The sequence below is a fragment of the Quercus lobata genome, chromosome 1 (genome assembly GCF_001633185.2).
Source record: "Quercus lobata isolate SW786 chromosome 1, ValleyOak3.0 Primary Assembly, whole genome shotgun sequence".
Lineage (NCBI taxonomy): Eukaryota > Viridiplantae > Streptophyta > Magnoliopsida > Fagales > Fagaceae > Quercus > Quercus lobata.
In genome coordinates this window covers 49,456,540-49,473,507 of record NC_044904.1, presented here as the reverse complement: position 1 = coordinate 49,473,507, position 16,968 = coordinate 49,456,540, and the positions used below count along the sequence as shown (strand labels likewise).

At 38.5% G+C, this 16,968-nt stretch overlaps 1 protein-coding gene across 1 annotated transcript; it reads left to right on the top strand.

Moving 5' to 3' along the window:
- The first annotated feature begins 15,505 nt into the window (after positions 1-15,505).
- Positions 15,506-16,609, top strand: LOC115955184. The gene has a single exon (XM_031073242.1). The coding sequence runs from the start codon at positions 15,506-15,508 to the stop codon at positions 16,607-16,609; it is 1,104 nt and encodes a 367-aa protein (XP_030929102.1).
- The last annotated feature ends 359 nt before the right edge of the window (positions 16,610-16,968 follow it).

Sequence of the window (16,968 nt, the reverse complement as noted above, 5' to 3'; positions counted from 1 at the left end):
GACCAAAACTTCTGAAACTCTCACAATTTTCCACGCTAGCACAATATTTAAATAAAATTATCATTTTATTTAAATGAAATTATTTTTGTTTAATCCAAACTTAACAAGAAGTGAAACTATATCTCTCTAACAAGTCCAACTTAAACTCAAACTCATAATTATCATTTTTTTAAAACAAAATTATTTTTGGTTAATCCAAACTTAATAAGAAGTGAAACTCTATCTTTCTAACAAGTCTAACTTAAACTTAAACTCAAACTTAAACATTGATAATTTATCTCCAAATTCACGAGGTTAATCATGAACACTATAAAAGTAAAGCAAACCCCAATATTCTTTTTTAAAGCCGAGTAGAGGTATGAGCTTTTCTTATGTTATTTTCTTCTCCTCTACTTTGTTAATCTATATATATATATATATATATATATATATATATAACCGAAACTTTTGAAACTCCCACAATTTTTCATGTCAGCACAATATTAAAAAAATAATAATAAAACAAAATAAATAAAACTAAAACAAAAAAAAAAGTCAGAAATTTTTAATTTTTAAATCTGATTTATTTCTTTTTTATTAAATATATATACTCTCCTTTCACAAACCAAATACTTTTTCCCGATATAATTCTGAAACCAAAACCCTCTGAAACCAAAACACGCAAGGCAGAACCTCTCCTCTCAACAAAACTAAACCCAGCACCCCTCCTTTCGACATTACTCACCAAACGTAGAACCTATACACTCTCTCAAACGCAGATCCAAGCTATTTCACAGAAAGTTTGCAAGGGCACGACCATGGGAGCCAACATTTTCAATCTCCGACCTAGCCTCCATATCAGAGCATTCTCTCTCGGTATCTCTTAATTAATCTATGAATAAACTCTTTTCCTATTGTCTTTAATTAGTTTTTTTTTTTTTTTTTGTCAATTTAAGGGTTTCGTCTTTAAATGGTTTTTTTTGTCAATTTAGGGATTTCAATTCCTAACCCCTTTTTCTCTCTATTCTTTTTTGTTGAAGTCAGGGAAACACTCATAGAAATTCAAATTCTACAGGTTTTGTAAGAAAGTGGAGATGTATTGAAGAGCCTCCCAACCTTCAAAATCTGACAACAATCCTATAGGTTTTGCTTTACCTTCAAGTTTTGCTTTATTTTGCTATCTAGGTTTTTTAGCACATCTGATTTAACTTAGCTTAATCATTTGTTTGATTGAATAATTATTTGGGCACCTAAAACGTCAGCCTTCTTCAGTCCCCTGTTTTTTTTTTTTCAAACCTTCTACCTCTTCTGTACAAGTTCATATCTTTTTTAATCAAATTTGTCAAATTTGTTTATGTGGGGCCCAAATGATTTATGGGCCAGGCCCATCTACCCGGGGAGAATCCGAAGGCCCAAGCCGAGGAGGGCTATGGCCCAAGCTCGACAAAATAGCCTTTGGATACTGCCGAGGACAGCTCAGTCCTCGGCAGACCCAAAGTCCCCTTGAAAGAAGGGTAAAAACGGTATAGGACTGAAACTAGGAAGAAAGATCTAAAATATCCAGGGAAAGCTGCCCTTACTGCCATTCAATGCTCTGAACCTGACAGAGCCGCATTCTTTGGTTTTTACAACCACCCCCAACGACTTTGAATATGGGCTGATGGGACAAGTATCCATCTTGGAAAGGTTGACCCTATACGTGGACGAAGGACAATGAACGCTGGCAAATATAAAAGGAAAAACAAGTAACCTAAAGAGGGGGTTGGGAAAAATGGCTAAAAACCAGAGCCTCCCAACCCACCTCCAAGAGAAAGACTCCAGGGGTGAAGGAAAACTTAAACTTGTACGAACACCGGGAAAAATCTACCGCCTGTCAACCTGGGCCTAGCCTTCCAAACCCACGCTCTACAAATGATATTGTTAGGGGCCTTTTTACGTGCGAACCCGACACTGTTACGGTTCGCCACGAATCGCGTCCTTACAATTGGCGCCGTCTGTGGGAAAGGCTTGTGTGTAGGTATAGGATGTGGGTCGATAGAGTTTCTTCGTTATTTCTAACCGTTGGTTATAGAGTTCTAGTATAAAGTTCTGCTAGGGGCTACGTTTCTTGACTAGGGGCTCGGCTGAGGAGCTAACGCCCTTAAAGCCAAGGTCCCCCGTAAAGAGCAAACTAGGTACTTGATAGCGTTAATCGTATGGATAAACTTTAGGGGCTTGGTTGAGGAGCTAACTCCCATAAAGCCAAGATCCCACACAATGAGGAAAACTAGGTTTTGGAGAGAACCAGGGCATTGCATGGTCCACGGACTCAAGCCTATGGGGAAACCAACTACCTGGATGAGGAAAACTAGGTTTTGGACAGAACCAAGGCATTGCATGGTCCACGGACTCAAGCCTATGGGGAAACCAACTACTTGGATGAGGAAAAACAGGTTTTGGACAGCCAACTGTTGCATAGTCCTCGGACTCAAGCCTATGGGGAAACCAACTTTTGGCCCAAAAAAGGTAGGACAGACCAAGCAAATCATAGTGCCGGACTAGCCTATCCAAACCTACACCTGGATGAGGAATACTATTTTTGGACAGCAGGTCCTCCTAAAACAAACCATGCAAAAAATGAGGAAAAATAGAAAATAGGTGAAAGAAGCATCCTCCAAAGGCAAATTAAACCGGAAATGAAAACAAATATTGGAAAAACTAGGGTTGCATAAGAAGCATTGCAAACCTAGCAAAAACTTAAACCAGAACTATGAGGACACTAACTTTGAGTTTTCCACGCAAGCATTTGCAAGCTATATACCTAGTAACTAGGAACCTGGGACAGACCAATTGGCTAAAGGGCAAAAATCGGAGAAAAAGCCCAGAATGACAACCATTAAAAAAAAAAAAAAAAAAAAAAAAAAAGACCAAAAGAACTTATGTTTTATTCAAGAGCAAAAATGTTAACGATTCAAAAGGATGGGGGTTTGGAGGGTTAATGATGCATACACCTCGGACATCAAGCCTTTTCAATCCACTCTGGAATTAAAAAAAAGAAAAAAAAAAAAAAAAAAAAAAAAAAAAAAAAAAAAAAAAAAAAAAAAAAAAAAAAAAAAAAAAAAAAAAAAAAAAAACTCCACTAACTCCACTTGGCACCACCCTCACCTTTTCTATAACAAATCCCCAACATTGTTTAATTGATTATTTGATTAAGATGGCACAAAAAAACCCAGAAGCATACTAAACCCTGCTACAGAAAAAATTTAGGATTTATTTAATCGTCTAGTAAGTAAAGTTTAGATTTATTTAAGGACAGTCTAAGACAAACATTTTCCAAGTAAGCTTTTATGTTTGCTTAAGAAGCTGTAAGAAAGATATGTGGTAGACAGAATAGACACATATTTTATTAAACAAAAAAAAAATACAATGAAAAGCAAAAACAAAAACAAGCTAACAACGCAATAAAAAAATACAAGAGGAAAAAAAAAATTTTTTTGGCAGAGAACAACCAGCTAAGTCAAATTTTTTTCCTCAAATTAAATGAAATATCTCAAAAAAACCCTTTTTTTTCTTGCAGGAGAAGAAAAAACCTGAACTGACCATGCAGGGACATCTATAGACAAAGGTGCACATACCGGAATTGGAGCAAAGCAACCTTGATTTGATTAAGGCACGCCTCAAACATCTTGCTTTGAGGCAATGGCACCAGAAAGAGAGATCGCGGATATGGAAGAAATATGGTTCTGAAGGGAACATGAGAGTTCCAAGTGAAGTGACCCTTTATCCCATTTATACCCAGAAGTAAACCGGTGGCATTTAATTCACGCAGCGTCCCAAGGAACGCTACAGATAAAACGTCTCTGGCTCGATTTTCAACGTCGTCTGTGGCCCTGAGGTTAAAGGAGTCTCGAGAAGGCGCACCTCGAACACTGGGACGCCAAAAAGTACCGCGTGATCAAAGACTATGGAAATACCTCTTAATTTGTGGGCCCAGTAAATTCGCGGCCCAGGCCCGTTCAGCATATGGGCCCAAGGACAGAACCAAGGCCTTGTATGGTCCTCGGACTCAAGCCTATGGGGAAACCAAGTACAAAAACGAAAAAATCACAATTTTTGGACAGAACCAAGGCCTTGTATGGTCCTCGGACTTAAGCTTATGGGGAAACCAAGTACAAAAATGAAAAAATCACAAGTTTTGGACAGAACCAAGGCCTTGCATGGTCCTTGGACTCAAGCCTATGGGGAAACCAAGTACGAAAACGAAAAAATCACAAGTTTTGGACAGAACCAAGGCCTTGTATGGTCCTTGGACCCAGGCCAATGGGGAAACCAAATACTTGGATAAGGAAAGATTTGAATTTTGTAAGATGGGTTACTTGATAAAAATGTCAGGTCACTTCATCCACGGCTTAAACACCATAAAAAGGTTAAGACCAATAAAGTTGTGAGGAAGGTGGTGAAACGCCCTAGCATTTAGTCGTATAAGAAGGCTGTTCATTTGGTGGGTGAGATATCTTCAAATGGTTATTCCTCACACGGCATCAAACCTTCGTTTTACTCCTCGGCTAGCATGGGGTAAGTATTACTTTTCACTGGTCGGCCTTATTGTGCCAAGCGTTTTTTTTTAAAAAGTTATGGCGACATCTTTTTATTATCAAGCATTTTGGTCTTATTCGTCATTGATTTAGATGCTATATTATTGTGCCGAGCAGCGTTTGTGAATTTAAAAAAAAAAAAAGAAGAAAAGAAAAGGCATAGAGACAAAACATGCGAAATAAAATAACAACAATTTTTATTAATACGAAAAATTATTACAACGTACAAAGGAGGGCTCAAACGAGCCTATACAAAATGAGAACTGCCTAAGCAACAATTACATCCGTAGTACAGATAAGTAAACTGGCAGGCGTCTTTTAAACTCGTCTTCGAAATCTCTTCAATCTCTGCCTCAATACTGCTCATATTACGATAAGAACCTTCTTTGAAAAAAAAAAATGAAAGAGAAGGAAATAGTAAGGAAGAAATCAATGAAAAAGATGGAGGACATGAGTAAAGAAGGAGGAGAAGAAGAGAGAAGAGATGAAAAGAAAGAAAAAGGAGCAAAAGAGGGAGAAGTGAAAGCACCAGGATAGAACTGGTGCTGGGAAGACTAAGAAAGGGAGACGGAGGATAGCACCAGCGAAGGAAGAGAGAAAGAAGTAGAGACATTTAGTCCCTGCCCCGATCTTGACTCCCAACACACTAGAGCCATACTAGGTATGCTCATAGGAGAACGGTTGGTACTGATGATAGGTGTTCTCGACTCAGTCACGCCGAAAGTTTGACGTGACAAGTTCCTGCTTCGGATTTTGACCGAAAGAAGGGTGAGGTTGATTTTGAGTCTTCGCCATCCCTGTCCCGATCGAGCCATAATGAGTTTTATTGGAACATGGCATTTATGGGAGGGGTTTGGCTCCTGCATCACTCGTTGTTATGATAAAGTGTATCACGATTTAGTTTGTGAACCAGTGGGCAAAATGAACCCTAGGGGAGGCCAAGTATTTCAAATCTCAGAAGGATGAGAAGGAATTCTTTACAAAAATAATAACCTCCTCCTTTCCTTCTTATACAGAGGGTGGAGCGGGAGACATTTAATAGGTTCAGATCTCCAAAGGAATCTGCCAACACAAACATGCCGGTTCCGTTTCTCCACCCCATCAAAACAAACCGCCGAATTAAAGTAGTCTCGTAAATAGCGGTCATTAAAAGCACCTTTTGGGAAACCCAAACGGTAACCGAAACTTTTGAAACTCCCACAATTTTTCACGTCAGCACAATATTAAAAAAATAATAATAAAACAAAATAAATAAAACTAAAACAAAAAAAAAAAAGTCAGAAATTTTTAATTTTTAAATCTGATTTATTTCTTTTTTATTAAATATATATACTCTCCTTTCACAAACCAAATACTTTTTCCCGATATAATTCTGAAACCAAAACCCTCTGAAACCAAAACACGCAAGGCAGAACCTCTCCTCTCAACAAAACTAAACCCAGCACCCCTCCTTTCGACATTACTCACCAAACGTAGAACCTATACACTCTCTCAAACGCAGATCCAAGCTATTTCACAGAAAGTTTGCAAGGGCACGACCATGGGAGCCAACATTTTCAATCTCCGACCTAGCCTCCATATCAGAGCATTCTCTCTCGGTATCTCTCAATTAATCTATGAATAAACTCTTTTCCTATTGTCTTTAATTAGTTTTTTTTTTTTTTTTGTCAATTTAAGGGTTTCGTCTTTAATTTGGTTTTTTTTGTCAATTTAGGGATTTCAATTCCTAACCCCTTTTTCTCTCTATTCTTTTTTGTTGAAGTCAGGGAAACACTCATAGAAATTCAAATTCTACAGGTTTTGTAAGAAAGTGGAGATGTATTGAAGAGCCTCCCAACCTTCAAAATCTGACAACAATCCTATAGGTTTTGCTTTACCTTCAAGTTTTGCTTTATTTTGCTATCTAGGTTTTTTAGCACATCTGATTTAACTTAGCTTAATCATTTGTTTGATTGAATAATTATTTGGGCACCTAAAACGTCAGCCTTCTTCAGTCCCTTGTTTTTTTTTTTTTCAAACCTTCTACCTCTTCTGTACAAGTTCATATCTTTTTTAATCAAATTTGTCAAATTTGTTTAGAAATCTGTAACTATAAACAAATTTAATTAGGACACTATAACCATTATCTTATGAATAGTTTTTGCGATAATGTTTATTTATTTTTTTTAATATTATATATATTTTCTGTGCACCAAACCAATTCACGGTTGTTCAGTTTATAATTCTTTGTACATTTGTGTTGTTCCTTCTCTGCAATAGATTTAAAACAACAGATTTCAATGAATACCAAACAGCAACAGATTTAATTCTTTGTACATTCGTTTGTTGTTTTAAAGTAGGTTTCATTCTTAATTTTTGCTCTTCCATTCACTTTTATTTAGATTTAATATTCCTGATTTATTTTTGCTTTTTTATTGCCTTTCTCTTCAGTCTTTTCCTCCATTCGAATCAAGGTTAAAGGTATGGTATTCGTTTGCCTTTGTACTAAATTTCTGATTTTTTTTTAGTATAGGGTTAACTATTTGTCTATGTACATCTAATTTCTAAATATTGTAGTGTTCTGTTTACATTTAAAGAACTCATGAAACTCAATTTGAATTGTAACTTATCATGTATAAATAAATTTTTTTTTTTGAATTTTAAGTAATTAATAATTGCATTGGTATGTTGTTGAGACACACAATCCAAATAAAATTGTAAAAGAGTCATGAAGGTTGGTTGAATTTTACTCTGTTTTAATGATCATGTTGATTATATGTGTGCTTTACCTATAAACAATTGCATTGTTGTATCTTCTGGAGTTTGATTTTTATAGACTTAACTTCAATGTTTTAAAGCTAGAACTCGCATGAGCAAATTATATATATATATATATATATATATACATATTTAGAAATCTTGCTCCCACAATGATGATTGCTACAATATATATATATATATATATATATTTACATGTAATTTCTTTCTTCTAATTTGATATATAATTTAAAGAATCTATGTGCAAAAAGTGCCTAAGACTATCTAATATGTAACATTGGTTACACATTTTTGGATTGGATATTAGCTTTAGGATGTTGATTATAATGACAAAATTTTGTAGAAGCTTATACACATTCTTATGCAGTGACCACATGGTACTTTTTAAAGCTTTTGAAGGATAGAAGGATGCAAACCGTAATCAAAAGAGTCCTTTCACCTTGCAAATGATAGAGGATATGAGAATGCAATTGGTAGATCTATTTAGCATTGGGTTTGTAAACAAATTGATGAGTGCTAATGTAAGTTCTTTAAGATTTTCAAATTTTAAGGCATTTGATTTGCTAAAATCTTATAGTTACTAAAAACATTTCTGTGCATCGCACGGGTTAGCGACTGGTATATATATATATAGTATGGTTTTTCATGTATTTTAAAAAAAGTAATATTTGTACATGTACCTCCAAACTCTAGCCATTTTTTACAAGCTTGCAATAATTGAAATTATTCTTTTAAATGTAACCCATCTTTCTCTTATATTTCTCTATTATTTAGTCATACATATTTTGTTTTGTTTCAACAATTTCTAAGCAATGAATCATCTGATTCTTTAATATTTTTTGGTCTTTCAGAAGTTTTAATATCTAAATTTTTGAGTTTTTTTTTTGCAGTATCTGAAATTGTTTGACAAATTTTTTTTTAGCTATTGCACGTTCAAGCAATGACTTCTTCATCAAATCGTAATACAAATTGAAGTCATACAAGAGCAAATCATGCAATGGTGTATTTTCTTAAATTTTTTATAAAATTATTTTAGTCTACCTCACAAATAGGTAGGTTCCTGTGCATAACACGGGTTAGCGACTAGTATATATAAAACCAAAAAACCTTTGACTTTTATTTTTTAGTTTTTAGTGCTTAAAAAAAAAAAAAAAAAAGAAGGACAAAAGATAGGAAATTTTAGTTAAACTCATACCATTTTATTACATAAGCTTTTGAGGCCTCATAATTTACAAGCCATTATTCTATTATGTTTTTTTAACTGATTGTGAATTCTATTCTATATTTAAATCTTTCATTAAAATCTTACCAAATCATATTTTCTTTAAATACTAATGTATATGTGTGTGTGTGTGTGTGTCTTTATAGAAACATAATAAGAATAAATTCCTATTAATAATTAACATAATTATTAAATTCTATGTTTAGAAAAAATATAAAACATAGAAGAAAGATTAGATTTTATTTCATAAACCACTGCCCTTAGGGCATCCATTAACTTCTCTCTCTCTCTCTCTCCTATATATATATATATATATAGTTTGCCAAGATAATTAATACATGATTATAAATGCATTTATCCATTAAAACATGACAATAAATTATTTTTTTATAATGGAAATTAATTAATAATATTTTGACATAAATGCATCATTTAGTTATGTGGAAGGCTAAAATTAAGAGAATTCTAAACAATACGCCACATGGTGGAAACTCTTGCTTTCTCACATGAGGTTCTTGCTTATATTGATATTGATATCAATATTAATATCAATTATATTCTATAATATATATAAAACCGAAAAACCTTTTGACTTTTAGGTTTTTTTTTTTTTTTTTTTTTTTTTTTTTTTTTTTTTAAAAAATAGGAACTTTTAGTTAAACTTATACCATTTTATTACATAAGCTTCTAAGGCCTCATTATTTACAAGCCATTATTCTATTATATTTTTTTAACTGATTTAAATTCTATTCTATATTTAAATCTTTCATTAAAATTTTACCAAATCATATTTTCTTTAAATACTAATATATATATATATATATATATATGTCTTTAGTCTTTATAGAAACATAATAAGAATAAATTCCTATTAATAATTAACATAATTATTAAATTCTATGTTTAATCTAAAAATAAAACATAAAAGAAGGATATTTTGTTAGATTTTTCTGTACACTGGTTATTGATTTGTATTTTTTTTTTAAATTAAAACAATATAATTATAGTTTTAGCTCTATTATTTATTTAATCATTTCATTAGAATCTTATCAAATAATATATATATATATATATATATTAAAATAAGGTAGAATATACAATTTTATATAGAAACATAATCTTTTTTTTTTATAAAAGATATAGAAACATAATCATAATGCCCCATTAATAATTACTGTAATTATTAAATTTTATATTTGGTTAAAAAAATGAAAAATAACATTATTTTTGTTAAACTTTCAAATTGATTGCTTACTTATTAATTAGTTCTTATTTAAACAATAGAATTATTGTTGTAGTTGTATATTAAATTAAACCCTTAGTTTCCCAAAAAAAAGTGATACTAGCCACTCCATTTAATTTGAAAGTTTGAATTTGAAGTGCTTACCAAACGGAAGAAGTATAATTTATTTATTTACTATTATAATTTTTTTTATAGAAGAAGAAGTCTAATTTTGAAATGCTTAAAACTGGTTAATATTGTATTGGGACCATATCCAGTAGGATTAATATCCATAAATCCACTTTACACTCGAGCACGTTGTTGAGGGCCATTTGTAGAGGCCCAGATAGAAAGAAAGCCCAATAGTGAGGCTACAAAGAATTGACAAAATAGATAGCAAAAAACCCATTAGGCTCAAGCGGCAAGAATAATGGATCACTGGCCTAAAAAATAAATAAATGGGTCTTGAAGAGGCAAGCGGGCTCAAAGGAGCCAGGAAAGAAAGAAATAGCATCCCATGGGCAGTGTATGAGGTAGAAAAGTGAGAAAGGGCCGCCGCAGGCTCAAGGCAATGCAAACTAAGAGAGTAAGGAGTTTATGGCAGGCCCATGAATCCCAAAGATAAGAATAAGGTTATTGGGCCAAGGAAGCCCAATGAAGTTAGTAAAAAGCCCATGGGAGTGTGGAATTAGCAAACGGGCTGAGGAAGCCCAAAGAAAGCAAGTGGGCCGTGGATGCCCAAAGGGACATAGGAGCCCATGAGTAAAAGCAAAACAGTGCCCATAACAGGCCACTGAGGAAAGGGATAAACGGTTGGCCCAAAAAGAGGTACAGCAGGATTAAGTTATTACAGCAGGAATAACAGTTCAATGTTGCAGGAAATAAAGAAAATCAAGAGTGGACCAAAGAAATGTAAGGCCCATCATCATACAAAGCCCAGCTCCTGAATGGAGCAGGAAATCGAGGAAAAGCCCACATGAAAGGTCAGAAAACACAGACGGAGACCCTCCAGATCATGGCAGATGCATGAGCAGTAGGCAGACTCTTGGACATATCTAAAAGGAAAGCACGCGCAAGGCCCAGGCACCACCAGCCTGTACCCAGCCAATATAGGACTTGGTGGGGCCATGGGCCAGAGGTAAGAGGTAAGGGGGGTATGGTTTGGTGGTAGGGAGAGGGGAAAAGATCTATTTGCAGCTCCTGCCCAAGCCCTTTTGGGAGGTACGTCCTGCTGGGATGACAGACCACCCAAAAGAGGCAAGTTTGAGGGGGAACCGTTGGGTGCATGCCTTGAGAGTAGAGAGAGAAAGCATTTATACCGTGACAGGAAAGAAGTGCTACGGTAGAAGGAGAAATGAAACCTGCGTCTATCTGGCAAGAGTGAGTGGCACACACCTCTGGTGGTCGGCAAGTACGCCCAGACCAGACAAAGGCGGTTAAGGGGCAAAATGGTAAAACCTTGGTCACGGCAAGCACTATAAAAAGGCCCTTGCTGTGCCCTGAAGGGAGGATTGAAAAACAGAGAATTTTTACGGAGTAGAAAGAAAAACAGAGTAAGAAGAAAAGAAAAAAGATAAGAAAGAAAACAGAGAAGAAAAGAGAGGAAACTAAGGAAAAAAGAGAGATAGTTCAATGGGCATGCACCTGTAGATCAGTTTCCCTCTCTCCCCTTTCAAATCCTCCTCTCTTCTAAAACGTAAACAAGGACTCCTTCTTTTGGGCAATAACCATTCAGATCCGACTCCCTCAAAGCCATTAATCCCCACGGCAGGATCCTTTCCTGGGAGATTATTTGCATTGAGAAGATGCGTTCTCTCCTTTTTGGCCTTGCTTCAGCAGACTAAATTAAAAAACTTGATTTATGCCCATTCTGGATTAGCTTATATTTATTTTCTTTCTCCTTTACTTTTCTCCGTGCAATGACATTATCACAACTGTAATCATGCTTTATGCTTTATGCTTTATAAGTAGGGATTACACAGCTATTTATTTAAATAGTCAGAATACTCTGTTTCGATTATTGTTATTGTATCTGCCTGCAGTAACTCGTCTGTGACAGTTCTGCTTGCCGTAAGTTTACTCCTAGCAGACAAGGTATAAGTTTGTGTATAAACCGGCCCAAGTTGAGTTACAATTGGACCGGCCCCAACTCCTTTACTCAGAAATATTCGGGCCCATCACCGTAGGAGGTAGCCCAGCCCAACACACAAAACACAAAAAAGGCTCCTACATGAAATTGGCGACTCCATTGGGGAGTTGGGAAGCAGACAAGGGCAAAGGAAAAGAAAACAGAGCCCCTCGCAAACAATGCCACCAAAGTCCAAGACAACACGGAATATGAGTGCCGTACCCTCACAAGTAGAATCCAGGCCAACAACGCCTCACTAAGAGCAACTTAACCAAACAAAAGGTGCCAACAGAACGGGGGCTGATCCTTAGCCTCAGACAAGAGTCCGCGCGGACAATGTCAGCACCTTCATCGAAGTATTGCAATCATTGCAGCACTCGCTGCAACAAATGATGGAAGAGATCCACCAACTGAAGGTAGACAAAACAAAAGAGAAAGGCAGCCAACATGACCCGGATCATGTGGCAGACAGGGAAGAGACACTGGCAGGAGGTGTCCCATGGAACGCAGGACAGCGTTTCATTACCATGGCTGAGGTAGCGGCTCTCTTGGAGCAAGAGAGAGCCAGAACACCAAAGGAGAGGTTTTACGCACGAAGACCTCCTTATCCTCTAAAAGTACTCAGCAAACCGTACCCCGAGAAGTATGAAGCAAGGGCCTTTGCACAGTACGATGGCAGGAAGGGAAGTGCGGTAGAGCACATGAGCAAATTTATTGACCCCCTTGGCCCTTACGCAGTAGACGAAGACTAATTTCTGCGGGAGTTTTCAAAGTCACTGTGCGACCGGGCATACACCTGGTACATTGGCTTAAAACCAGGATCAATCCTAACCTGGGATGACATGGTGGATGTATTTTGCACTAAATACTTTCACGGGGAATAAACGGTAATGCTTGCAACTTTGCAAGCAACCAAGCAAAGGAATGGAGAGGATTTGATGGAATACATCAAACGATTCAGGGACATAGCACTTGATTGCTATGACCACTGTGAAGAAAGGACGTTGGTAGAAATGTGCATGACCAATATGATTCGGGAGTTCAGAGCTGTCCTAGAGAATCTGGAGATTTCCTAGTTCGCACAGCTATTGCAGAAAGCTAGAAAGATGGCTCAGTCTGTGAAACCCAGTTCAGACAAGAGAAACGGACCGTAGGCTATGGCGGTGTCCACTGGAAACCAGAAAAGGAAAACATAGGGGAAAGAGTATGATACGCCCCCACCCTTACCATGTACTCCCAAGGAGCTGGATGTGCTACTTGACAAATGGATAGCGGACGGGATCTTTAAACCTAACCAGGTTTCTAGAGAGTCTACGGAAGAAGAAAGGAGGGATCCTCGCTTCTGCCGCTTGCACAACTATGTACAACATCCCACTGCAGAATGCTGGGCACTTCGTAGGCTAGTGCACCGCAGGATTAAAGAAGGCACATTAGAGCTGACTCAGCAGGAAGTCCAAAGAAACCCTCTCCCAAACCACAAGGGAAAGGCTGCAGCAGCAGTGGTGATATGTGCAAACCCGGGAGAAGACGAGGAAGAAAACTTGGCCCTGCCTGCCGCGGCGATTACCACTCTTCATTAGAGTGCCAAGTTCAAAACTCTATTTGACCAATTGGGACTTACAGAAAAAGAAAGAAAAATAGCCATGGAGGCTTTGGTAAGCATCGCCTCCGAGGCAGGGGTGGAATGCCTGTCAGCAGAGATGCCAGAAGATAGGGCCCTCCTGTAGGAATCAACAGAAATCACGTTTAGCAGTGAGGATATGGAAGTGGGGCACCCAGATCATAGGAGGCCTCTCTATTTAGCATCATCTATAAATCAAATCCCCATCAAGAGGGCCCTAGTGGATACGGGTGCTTCCGTAAACCTCATTCCGTTGAGCACCTTGCAAGCTGCAGGAATTTCAGAGAAAAAGATCCAAGGATGCCTGATGGAAGTAACGGGGTTCGGTGGAAGAGGTGAGTACACCGCAGGTCACATTCAGTTATGGTTGAAAGTAGGCCCTATAGCCTCTTTAGCTCGTTTCCACGTGGTCAGAACGGAAGTATCTTACCGTGTGCTTTTGGGAAGACCCTGGTTACACAAACACCAACTAGTCCCGTCCACCTACCACCAATGTGTGAAAGGAAGATTGAATGGCAGGATGATACGCATAGCGGCGAACCCCTCGCCGTTCGAGCAGGTAGAAACCCACTTGGTGGAAACCATGTTTTATGACCAATGGGCTCCATCTGGAGAAAATTCGGTTTCAAAGCCATGAGGCACCTTCGTGCCTAGGTGGGAAGATGTTCAAGATGTCCCGGAACCTGATTTAAGAGAGCTACTGGAGCGAAAGAAGAAAAGGAAAGAAGCGCCTGCCGCAGAGCTAGACGAGATACCTCAATGCATCAAGGTCCGAGGCCTTGATGGCAGGATTGTGTATAAATTATGAAGGTGCGTGGGGCCCACGGGTGAGATGCAAGTGGGTCCCACCCAAAAAAGGGCAACACAAGAGTTTGGCGTGTTGCGCTGCTGAAGGAAGTTTGGGAAAAGAAGAAGAAAAGGATGAGGCAGTTGCGGCAGAAAAAGATATCCAGGTTATGGCAGAGGAAGAGTTGGAAGAAGTTGACTTAGGGTCTGATTCGCGAGAACCAAGGCTATCTCAATTAGTGCAAGCCTGACAGAAAAGGAGAAGTTAAAACTTATACTGTTGTTGAAAGAATTCAAAGACGTTTTTGCTTGGGATTACAATGAGATGCTAGGGCTCGATCTCGAGCTTGTGGCGTATACATTGAATGTGGACCCAGAGGCCAAGCCGGTGGTCCAGCCTGCCAGGATATTTCACACAGAAATAAAAGGGCAGATAGCCAAAGAAGTGTAAAGGCTGCTAGCCGCAGGATTCATCAAGCCTATCCAGCATCCTCGCTGGCTATCCAACATAGTACTAGTAAAGAAGAAGAACGGCCAGATAAGATGCTGTGTAGATTTCAGAAATCTCAACAATTCCCATTGCCGAACATGGATTTACTAATAGATTCCGCGTCAGGAAGCGCCATGTTCTCATTCATGGACGGCTTCGGCGGGTATAATCAGATCAAGATGGCGCCAAGGGATGCAGAGAAAACTGCCTTCAGAACACCCATGGGCAATTTCTACTATACTGTGATGCCCTTCGAGTTAAAAAATGCAGGTGCAACTTATCAACGAGCAATGACAGCCATATTTCACGACATGATGCACCAGGAGCTAGAAGACTATGTGGATGACATAGTGGTTAAGTCGAGGAGGAGAGGAGAACACTTTTGTGTGTTAAAAAGAGTATTTGAAAGATGCAGAGCTTTTAAGTTAAGAATGAATCCCCTCAAGTGTGCATTCGGAGTGTCCTCTGGAAAATTTTTTGGGTTTCCTGGTTCACAGCAGAGGTATAAACGTGGATCCAGCCAAAGCCACAGCCATAGCAACTATGAGACCTCCGGCCACAGTAAAAGAATTGAAGAGCTTCTTGGGAAAAGTCTCATATATCTGGAGATTCATTCCTAGGTTGGCATCAATCACCTCTGCCTTCACCAAGTTGCTTAAGAAGGGGCAAAGTTTTGAATGCGGGGAAGCGCAGTAGACGGCCTTCAAAAGGCTACAGCAGATAATGATGAACCTCCCCACAGTGCAGGCCCCTATTCATAAAAGACCACTACTACTCTATCTGGCCACCAACTCATACGCCATCAGTGCACTAATCGCTCAAGAAGATGGAGGTGGTATCGAGCAGCCAATATACTACATCAGCCGCGCCTTAAAAGATGTAGAAACTCGTTACCCAAGGGCAGAGAGAGCGTGCCTAGCCATTGTATACGCTTCACAGAAGTTGCGTCACTACTTCTTGGCCTACGAAGTGTGGCTGATGACTAAGTCCTATGCCATTAAAACTCTATTACAACAGCCGATTCTCTCCGGCAGGATATCCCAGTGGTTTCTACAGTTATCACAATACGACTTGAGAATGGGGACACCTAGGGCAGTGAAAAGTCAGGCTATAGCAGATTTATTGGCGCAGTTTCCAGGAGAGGAAGAATTCCCACTGGATGATGAAGTTCTAGGGGAAGTAGCTATGGTAGAAGAAGTCAGGGAACAGTGGGTAATGAAATTTGATGGGTCTTTTACTACCCATTCCAGAGGGGTGGGAGTAGTTCTGTATCATGAAGAAGACAAGGTAGTGGCACTGTCATTTAAGTTGGAATTCCCCTGTTTAAACAACACGGCGGAGTACGAGGCCTATCTAACTGGGCTTGCCACGACACTCGAAATGGGAGTCAAACATTTGAAAGTACTGGGAGATTCGAACTTGGTCGTTTGCCAGGCCAATGGAAGTTTTTCCTTAAAGGAGCCCAGCCTAGCCCCGTACAGAGCGATGGCCCAAAGAATGGAAGAGAAATTCTCAACCTTTGAGATAGAACATGCTCCGAGAAATGAAAATCGATTTGCGGATATGTTAGTTGCACTGGGTTCACAAATAATCTTCAAAGGAAATAACACTAATATAGAAGTCAGCAAGAGGGAAGAATCCATCATTGAGGTGTTGAAGGAAAAGTTCCGGGAGGAACAGGGCGAAGGGGATTGGCGAATCCCCATAAACGAAACCTTGGTGAAGGGAGACGATGCAGCAGAATTGAAGATATTAAAAGACTATGCCTTGGTAAAAGAAGAGTTGTACCGCAGGATGCCAGGTGGGGTCTTATCCAGATGCGTGGGGTAGGAGGAAGCCCAGAGAAAATTGAAAGAAATACACAACAAGACTTGCGGGTCCTGCAGGGAAGTCAGTCTTTACCACAGACTCCAGAGGGCAGGCTTCTATTGGCCAAGCATGGGTAAAGACGCAGATTAAGTCCAAATCCAGTGTGGGACCTGCCAGCTTGCGGCAGACAGGGAGGAGAGTTACGCTGTGTTCATCAGCGAGGATTGGAGAAGCCCTTTCATGCAGTACCTAACAGAAGGCGTCCTGCCACAAAGGCACAGTGAAAGGTATAAGCTTAAGAGGTTGGCAATACGTTACTTCTTGCATAACACGGTCCTTTTCAAAAAAGGATATGATGGAGACCCTTTGAGATGCTTGGG

Excerpts from the sequence above, each read along its gene's own strand:
- LOC115955184 (XM_031073242.1), top strand. The coding sequence starts at position 15,506 with ATGAACCTCCCCACAGTGCAGGCCCCTATTCATAAAAGACCACTACTA.